Genomic DNA, 9887 nt, shown 5'->3' with positions numbered 1-9887 from the left:
GTGAACACAATTTTATTGTTCCATTATCAAAAAATAATAAGGTAATGTCAATGTGAATTATTATGTGATCACCATCGTTAAATTGTTACAATGAAACAAGCATGTTATTGCAGTGAAAACATGCACATGATACACAGTTAACTACTGTGCAGCACTATCTATTATGCTCTTGATAACAGCAAGTATCTGAGCTTAAAAAGGTAGAGAAGTTGAGAAGTAAGGAGTCTGAGTTCCAATACCTAGAGGGCACAGAACAACAAATCATTTGAGATAACAAGGACTATAGCCTACCTGAGATGACATGAATGAGATACATTTCCTAGGAAACTAGGAAATTCACCTTAGTTTTTACCTTACTAATCACAGTCTTCTCGTAAGAAATGAGATTGCTGGGAACCTGTGCCATATTAAAAAGAAATTAATTTTATCTGTCATTTAAAATGGGTTAGTTTACATGTAGTCCTGTTTGACCCGATGTTTCACCAGATCTATTGGCTGCCCATCATTAAATACATTTTTTAATGACTTGTATTCATGCACAGAAAATCTTAGTTAATTAGGCTGTTATCTTGAAAAAGAAACATTGCTCAAAATCTTCAAATACCCAAGGAAGATGGCACAAACCTCAAATTTTAACTCCAGGTCCAACATTGTTAAAAGCTCTGCTATCAATCCCTCTAGCTGGGTATCACCATCACCCAAGAATGAGGAGATATGATATAGCTGCTGCATAAAGATCTTTTTGGCTATCCTTTCCTGTTGAGAAACGTTTGCAGAAAAGAAGAACACCTGTTCTCTGGCATCACAACTCTTCCAGTTTGGCATTTTTGTACCATACATGAGGTGCAGGCAAAGGACATGAGTTTTTGTACTTTGGGACAACACAGCTGTTATACTCTCACCTTCCACGTTTGCTTCCTCAGCAGAAGAAGGAAGAGGTTTCAGGTGATCAGGATGACAAAGGTAGATGACAGAATTAAAAAATATGCCTTCTGTTATGCATCCATTATCATTTCTCCTAAATGAATTTTTACTTTTGGTCGGGAAAAAGATCATAACTGGTACTTCAAAATAATCTGTAATAATATGAATCACTTTCAATAAACTATATATTGCACAGTAGTTTATACCTGGCTGCACAGATTATCGATATATGTCATCCTGTGCGTTTTCTTATTGGAATTTATTTCAGAATACATACTCTGCTGTACTTGGAATACCTTAAAAATCTGTCCATGTTCTAATATTCTAGACAGCAAAATGATGCAGGAAATAATTTCTTTTTCATTATTCTGCCATATATGTATACAAAGGTTATGACATTCAGTGGAAACCCACAGCAGCTTAAATGTTATCTATCAAACTTATAGAACTATTATCCTTGGCTTACCCAAATCTGTAGCTTAATTCTTTTTTCATTTTTGAAAACTGTTTTTACTTTGAAATCGATCCCGACTGTGCTTACAAATGCAGAAGTAAAGGAGTCATCAGCATATCGGAACAAAAACGAGGTTTTCCCAACACTGCTGTTGCCAATGATGAGCAGTTTGAACATGTAATCAAAGTTCTGGTCAGATGTATCTTTCTGGCCATATCTGGAATCTTGAGCAGATGCCATCTGTAATTCAAAACAAAAAGAAATAATTTACTGTCCCTTGAATCACATAAAACTGGAAACATTTAGATTTTATTGGAATTTTGGTAACAGACATATAGGAACTGAAGAATTTCACAGAGGTTTAAGTAATTTCTATGTAACGACTTTAAGTTCTTGACTAAATGTGGTCTTGGGTACCTATTTCTTGTAATCATGGTAATAGTTGCAGTTGCAAAAGAGGATGTATCAAAGGTAAACATCACCAGTGACTGGTACTGAAAAAAGAAAAATCCTTCTAAAAATCTAGGACAGCTCTTGAGTACATGGTTAAAAATATCTACATCCAGAAAATGTGATGAATGAAATAAATGGTGAAAATATAGGCAAAGATACTTTTCTTAATATGTACAAGGAAGAAATCAGAGATCACTGGTGAGTTATGACATAGGAGGTATAGTAACAAGCAAAAGCTTAATCTGTTTCATATCTGATACAATTCTTGAACAATTTATTTTACTGTAAATATGCTACAGTGTTTTGTAATATCTACAGCCTTTTGTATTGCCTACAGCCTACAGCATTTGCTATTAGTAGCTTTCAGTTACCATACCATCATATAATGAATTGAGACCTCGAAAATAAGGTCTTAATTTTTTTCAGTTCCCGGATCATACACAGTTTTGGAATTTGCAATGTTGGTGCAAGATAATCATAAATGACAATTGCCAATGTTTTCAAATTTAAGTCCTTAAAATAAGGCTTCTAATCCATATAAAGCATCTGAATAAACACAGATTACAAAAACTGAATACTGCTAAATATCAAGCTTATCTTCCTTAGAGACTTCAAAGATCACAGGATCCGTTTATAAATTGTATGCCTTTGGCTTTCAGGAGGGTTGCAGAGGTTAACTTGAAAACTCAACCACTATTTTACTTGGAAAGCTCAAAAAGCAGATGGCAAAAGTAACAACCTCAGAACTAGGTAGTGTTTCATTTCATACACTTTCTAAGAAAAATCTGAAGTACTTTTGAGGTCTTGCAGGATTTTAAATTCTTGCATTTTGGCAATACTAAGGGTATTACATTTACACACTGATTTCATAAAGACCAACAGCATAGACTACCATAAAGATTTTTGGAAAAGCAGCCCACATCCACGTTTTCTAAGATAGATGTTGCAGAGCGCATTTGGGCAGTCTGAGAGGACAGCTGGAACCTGGACCTTGCAGAAGGGTAAGGGCTGTAACCCACCTTCTCAGCAGCATTTCAATTACTGCTTACATTTTCTGAGTCAATTCTGCTGTCTCATAGTACAGTATGCCAGCTTCTTTGGGCTACTGGAGAGGCATATTAGAAGTGGGGACAAAAATTTCTGAAGGAAACAATGAAAGTAGCAAGCTTTTAACAGGAAATTTGGTATAAGATTTATATTTCATAAATAATGCAGTACTGAACATTTGATTTTTATTTGGTTGTGACTAAAATTCTTGACTAAATGTGGTCTTGGGTATCTACCTGTTTCTATCCTGTGTTTGCATTGTCTTTAATATTTATTCTCTTCTTTCACAGACATGCAACAAAGAAGGTTTTAGAAAAAAATATATTCCAAGTGTATGCATCAGTAATATTTCGTCCTTTTCTATAGTGAAAGACAGAAAAAAAATCTTTTTCACCTTTACTACTCTCCCTTATACTAAAACTATATGGTGATATTTCATCCAGAACATATGAAAAAGAAAATCAAAATATGTTTAAACTAGTCTAATCACAACAGGCTATAAAGTAGTAAAGAACAGAGCACTGATATTACATAAGACTTCCAACAACAAGTCAATGAAATCTGGCAGATCGAAGACTGTGCAGTGGCTGGGGATGCCAGTGTAGCCTTCACACTTTTGCCAACAGCCTGTTCTGCTGCCTTGCTGGCTTCCCTCCATAATGCAGTAGCTAAGACCATAGCTACCACTTCTAAGAAGAAGAATGATTTTGTTTCTTGGTTTTATCTCCTAAGAAGTCTCCCATGTAATTTCTTCAGCTTGCTTAAGGCTTACGAAGAGAGATTTTAGCTTGCTGGCCCCAGACTCATGTGCCTTATATTTCATCACTATGTACTTCAATGCTTCACACTTCAGAAACAGTATGATTCAGTGAGCAGAGGAATCTGGAGACCTGGATGCTAATAATAGTCCCACCAAAGCTTGTACATTATGTAGCCTTCTTGAGTAAGAAGATGTTTCTTGTTGATGCTTTTAAACACAGTCCTTCCCCGCAAAGAAATTCAGTGCTCCTCTAAATTAATGTGTTTATGTGCATTACCCATGTGATAGTTTTCTTAAAAGTTCTTTAAAAATTATTAAAAAATAAAAAGCAACATCTTTTCAATGCCTTGAATTTAAGGATTCATTATCTACAGTACCACAGGCAGAATTATGGGCAAGTTGAACATGGAAATGCAGCCAACTTTTATTTCAGATATAAGAATATTTCTGCCTATTATAAGATGCAGAAGGCACACAGAAGGCATGGGAAAGGCCTAGTTTCTCTACCTTCCATCTGGGAAATCAGGAGAGGACTAAGTTACTGATAATAATTCAAAATATTCAGGGACTAACTTCAGTATAGAGAGGCAGTCTCCTGAGAACAGCTGTAGTGCTCCTTTCCTGTGTCCAAAACACAGGTGAGTTGTAGAGAAGTACTAGTGTCTGCACTGGCCTGAAGAGACATCAAACTCAGCACTGGTGCTAATGCTTTGCCATTACTTCCTAAAATCATATTCCCAAAGCTCATTCACTTTATAGAAAGCACGTGGACAGATTTCTTAGAGTACAATTCACATCACCTGCATCAGGCACCCACTGTAAATGAAATTCTAGAGGAGTCTCTATTTTTCTTGAAGGGAAACCTAGATCCTTCGTCTTCTTGGGCTTTGTAAATACCCCTGCAGTGCTTCTTCTTCTCAAATGCAAACTGCTGTCTTCAAGTATGGAGTGTACTCTAGACATTTCCATGTATTAATATGTCAGTTCACTCCTGACAGGACTTGTGTAGACATTTGTGTACTATATAGGCATTCAGCAAAGAAATGTGAAAAAGCTGATGCTGATGTTATGTTACTCCTTTGGAAACAATGTTGGAGACAAGCAGCAGGATTGCCATACTCAGGCCTGTTAATTAAATAGTGCATACACTGACAGAAGCCAAATAAACACGCCAACCTCACTTATATTCTGTTTCCAAGAAAGCAAAAACTTTACCTTTAATTTGACAAACTTCTCATCTGAAATGATAAAATGGCTATATTAAAGAAGCAACACTTTCAGTAAAACACAGTGAGTTATCTCTTCAGTTAAAATTTGTCCTTTTTAAGTAAAATTAAAGAGAAAGAGGATATTTCCATTTCCATTGCATAACCATTTTTCTTTAGAGTAAGTCCCTACTCAGATCTCTACAGCCAACATGACATTAGCACCAAAGGCAGCCTCAGGCCACCTCCTAGTGGACTCAAGAAAGACCTAAAAGCCCATGGGGAACAATAAGCGCAAGACAAAGGTCAGAAAACCTATAGTCAGGAGATATCACATGCTATCCTTACCAAAACCAGGGAGAAGGTAAGTCCCCATCTTGAATATGGCCAAAGAACAAAAAAGGGATGGCTTTGTGTGCTTCTCCGCTTACAACTGTATTGGGTATTGTTAGCAGGGAGCTATAGTGGGGGTCTCTGTGAGCAGAGCCCAGCAGCTGTTCACATCAGTTGAGAGCCAGCTCCAGGTGACTCAAAAAGGGACCCGCTGATGGCTAGAGAAGAGCCAGTAAGTGATGCTGGTTGTGCCTTCGTGAGAACAGATTTAAGAAAGGGGGGAGGGGGTGGGAAATACTGCTGGGGAACAGCATCTGGGAGATAGAGAAGAGTGAGAAGCAGCCCTGCAGCCACCCGGGTCAGTGCAGCAGGAGGGCAGGAGGTGCTCCAGGCAGGCAGCAGCAGTTCCCCTAAAGACTGTGGACAGGTCTCTGGTGGAGCAGGTTGTCCCCCTGCAGCCCATGAGTCCCACATGGAGCAGATCTCCACGCTGCAGCCCGTGCAGAAGCCCCTGGTGGAGCAGGTGGATGTGGCCTGGAGGAGGCTGCGGCCCATGGAGAGCCCCCGCAGGAGCAGGCCCCGGGCCGGAGCTGCAGCCCGTGGAGAGGAGCCCACGCAGGAGCATGGGGTCTGGGGGGAGCTGCTGCCCACCAGTGGGGGACCCGTGCTGGAGCAGTTTGCTCCTGGGGGATGGACCCAGTGGTATGGAGCTATGTGGGAGCAGGTCTTGAAGAGCTGCTGCCTGTGGGCAGCCCCCGCATTTTGGGAAGGACAGCATCCCGTGGGAGGGACCCCGTGGGGATCAGGGGCAGAGAGGGACTGTGAAGGAGCAGAAGAGATGAAGCATCAGGGACTGACCACAGCCCCCATTCCCTGTTCCCCTGTGCCCTTTGGAGGGGAGCAGGTAAAAAAAGGATGGATGGGGAAAGGTGTTTATGGTTTGCTTTTAGTTTCTCTCTGCTCTGTTCTGGTAGCAATAGGCAATAAAATGCATTAATCTCCCTACTATGAGCCTGTTTTGCCCATGAGAGTAATTGGTGAGCAATCTCCCTGTCCTTACCTCAAACTTTGAGTCTTTTCCAGGGTGTTTTCTACCCCTTGTCCATAAGGAGAGGGCGTAAGAGAGCGGTTGTCCAAATGGGTGAAACCACCACAACAGCACAACTTTCAGCTCCTTAAATTAATATCATTTATTGGCATAGACAATTTTAATCATCAAGCAGAGTTCTCTTTACCAGGCACAGGTAGTTTGCAAGTCTCATGTTCAGCTGCTTCCTTGATCCCAAAAGAACAGATTAAAACAGGGCAGGGCTGAGAAAAAAAAAATCAAAAAAAGCCTTCATGATAATAATGAAACACTTGGCTATGTTTCTCTTTATGGCCTTAGAGGACCTTTTCCTTTGACAGAATTAATTTGAACAGCTTTTTCACTTAAGCAGGGCAATTTGCCATGACCTCCCTGGCCTGCACATCACTTCAGTTTTAACTTATATACGTGCTCCACTCTGGATGTCTATGCAGAATTAATTGCCCCTGGAAAAGAGGATGCCAGAAGAAAAGCTGGGATTGAAAACACTAAGGTTCATTCCTTTGTGTCTTCCACAACTACTTTTTCTTCTTTTAAAAAATAATAATAACTGGCACATCTTAAAGGAAAAGATCAAAGGGAATTCTAGGGAAAATGTCTTCTTTCTACCTAATTCTCGCAAAGCCTTGTGGATCACCCTCAACATCTAATTTTTAACTGGCCAATTAATAAGTCTTAACAGAGTTCAGTGGACAAAGCACCGATCACTTATTTGGAATCACAGATAGCCAGCCATCTGCAGAGCACATCTTGTCAGCCAATGTACTTGGCAGCATCAGGAGAAGCTTATCTGCTGCAAGGTATCATGAGGTTATATTCACAAATATTTGTAAGCATAACATACTTAATCTGAAAGGTGTAATTAAAAATGCAACGCTTTATTATAAGTGACATAATAATAAAAAATTCCAAGTTAGGGAATATTGGGAGAATATATACGGAGATGAGAATCTAAAACATTTTAGAGAAGCTCTACTTACTTCATATCAGCATGAATGTGGCCACAGTGCTGGCAGCTGCCCAGAACAGCAGAATGCGATGTACCATAAAGAATGGTTCTGGCAAAGTTCTAGCACATGAATTCTGGTGATCTACATGTACTTGTGGTGAGCTACGGCATTACTCAGCTATTTTCCATTACTCAGCCATCCTTCCTTAACCTAAGTTTACCATCTTCAAGAAAAGAGTTGCTTCAGAAAGATATTTCCAATTCCCACTCGCTCAAAATACTTCAAATACTGGCAAAAACAGAAATAAAGTCCTAGGTGTGTTAGTCTAACACAGGATGTCAAGAAGTCACCAAAATGGTACAGCTCTGAAAAGAATAAATAGAAGATGCATCAGGCAAGATATTCCAGTCAAAATAAATGGTGATTTACCAGGGAGTAAGAAAGAGAATGAGGAGAGTAGATGGCTACAGCCCTCTGCCATTAGCCTGATCAAGTGCAGCACTTTGGGCCATGAGATGTAACAGAGACTGTGCATTTTCTAAATCGGTAAAGCAGCTGCATCAGGCCAAAAGAAGAAGAGAAATACTAATGCCCCTGTCTAAGGCATTAGTGAGATGCCATTAGCAACAATTGTCATCAAACGTGTTTATGAAAGCTGACTTTAAAAAGGAAAATATAGAAAAGGGTTACGGGGAAGACCAAATGAATGAAGACCTTAGACTATGAGTGAAATGTATGTTAAAAAAAAAAAAAAAAAAAAAAAAAAAAAAAAAAAAAAGTAAAGTGTGTGCTGGTTTCTCTAGATAGTAACCTGGAGTAAACATTTGGGGATGAGAACTATTCAGATGGATGTGTCCTGGAGCAGACACTGATCATTGAGACAAAATGTATATAAAGTGGTCCTGTGTGTCTTTGAGATAGAGATTAGAAAATATCTAACCTGAAAAGGAGTAAGCTTCAACAGTACGCCTCCAAGTAGGGTTAGTGACAGGAAGAGGACTACTGGCTCCAAATGCAGATTGATCAGTTAACAAAAGGGTGCTTTGGTTAAAAAGTTTGCTCTCTGGACTCAATGGCTTGGTATAGGCCAGTACATCTAGTTTGAACCAAGAATAATCTAATAATTCTGCTAAGTGATAGAGATGAATTGGCTTGATAAATTCTGCATCTAATACCTCTGGCTTGGCTTTTTTCATCATATTTTTCTAACCTCTTAAATATCTGGAAATGCCCTTTTTGCTTGCTGTTGCTTTTGTCCATCATGTTTGGATGTATCTGTTATAAACCATTTCTCTCTGGGCATAACCATACGTAGTGACAAACGGATACAGAAAAATCAGAAGAAAATGTTCTCATTTATTTCCTTGGCAAAGCATCAGAAATGCTTATATTGTCTTTACAGATTATTTACCATTCCCTGTTATTCCCTTACCTCTATGGCATTAGTGACCTGTGAAATTATTTGCCCCAGCAAGTGAAAGAGAGTCTGCAGAGTTCTGGAAATTTCTACAAACTGTCACCAGTAATGCCCATATGCTGTGATAAATGCTAAGAACAGGTTATCCAAACCACATTCCAACTTTTTGATTTTTGCAAAGTGCAGGGATTTGGAAAATGTGCATGGTACAAGCAGAAAAAGAGTGAAGCTTGGAGAGAGTGAATTGATGGGAGAATAACAGAGAATTTCCCATTGAATTTTCATTTTTCAGACTACCGTCAAGACCCTAGGGGAAACTGCTGAGAGATGCACAGACATTTCAAGTAATTCAGACCAGTTATTAAAAGAACACACAGAAACCATACACACATCTGTGTTTCACAGAAAGAAAAATAACTAAATAAATCAAGTTCACTGCTTTTGACTCTTAAAACAAAGCCTTCTCCGTCACCATGAGTGCTGTTCAGATTTACAACTTTCCTTTAAAAATACAACTAGAGATTAAAAGAAGTCACAAACTCTGACCCAGATCCAGTAATATCTGGCAGTTTACAATAGCCAGTTTTTGCACTGGGTAACTCCCTCTCTGACAGAACTGTTTAAGCCGTGTCTTTTATAATTTTTGGCCTTTCTCATCCACAGAGAAATTGCATGAGCTTGAGATTCAAACAAAGGATTCATAAGCATAGGAAGACTGCCACTGTATGGGCCCTTTTTCTTATCCTTTTAAAAAATTTTAACTTAGTTTTCTTTTTAATTATTGATTTATGGAAATGGAAAAAATGATGCTTACACATTCCTCTGACTTGTTTTCATCATGATCAAAAGACATGTGCTTGGTCACTTGTTCTGTTGCTCTACAATTCAGAGAGATGTTAGCTCTAGAACAGACTGTTCCATAAAGCTGTTGTGTACAAACAAGCAACTACACTTGTTTCATGTAATAGGAAATCAGATAGCCATAAGAAAGAAATCAGGCAACTAGTTCTGCTAGTTCTAAACCATATTTGAACAAGGACCAACCATACCGGCCCAATGTGGGAAAAAGAGAAGATGGTTAGAAAGAAGACCCCAAAATAAAATATTGTTTTGTTCAAATATTTAATAAGAAAAATATGCAAATACACAGGGAATGGTGCAAGCACAAGAAAAAAAAAAAAAAAAAGAAACTACAAAAGGAAATCAAACCTTATCTACCAGGCTGCATTTTCATGTCTTGGAAAAATCCAGATTTTT

At 38.7% G+C, this 9887-nt stretch overlaps 1 protein-coding gene across 1 annotated transcript; it reads right to left on the bottom strand.

Moving 5' to 3' along the window:
- Positions 1 to 564: 564 nt before the first annotated feature.
- Positions 565 to 9488, bottom strand: RAB3C (RAB3C, member RAS oncogene family). Its single transcript, XM_032205608.1, has 3 exons — positions 9445 to 9488; positions 1391 to 1618; positions 565 to 756 (listed from the first exon to the last, which is right to left on the bottom strand). The coding sequence occupies exons 1-3, from the start codon at positions 9481 to 9483 to the stop codon at positions 565 to 567; spliced, it is 459 nt and encodes a 152-aa protein (XP_032061499.1). The 5' UTR covers positions 9484 to 9488.
- Between the last annotated feature and the right edge of the window lie 399 nt (positions 9489 to 9887).

Source organism: Aythya fuligula, chromosome Z (assembly GCF_009819795.1).
Source record: "Aythya fuligula isolate bAytFul2 chromosome Z, bAytFul2.pri, whole genome shotgun sequence".
In the NCBI taxonomy this organism is placed as follows: Eukaryota; Metazoa; Chordata; class Aves; order Anseriformes; family Anatidae; genus Aythya; species Aythya fuligula.
Note: the sequence above shows the minus strand (reverse complement) of the source record. Positions and strands in the feature narration are given on the sequence as shown.

What these genes read in the sequence shown, in the direction of transcription:
- RAB3C (XM_032205608.1), bottom strand. Translation starts at nt 9,483, where the DNA reads ATGTCTTTTGATCATGATGAAAACAAGTCAGAGGAATGT. An exon ending in AAAACAAGTCAGAGGAATGT is followed by an intron (nt 1,619 to 9,444) that starts GTAAGCATCATT and finishes TTTGAATTACAG; the next exon opens with ATGGCATCTGCTCAAGATTC. An exon ending in GAATTAAGCTACAGATTTGG is followed by an intron (nt 757 to 1,390) that starts GTAAGCCAAGGA and finishes GTTTCTCAACAG; the next exon opens with GAAAGGATAGCCAAAAAGAT.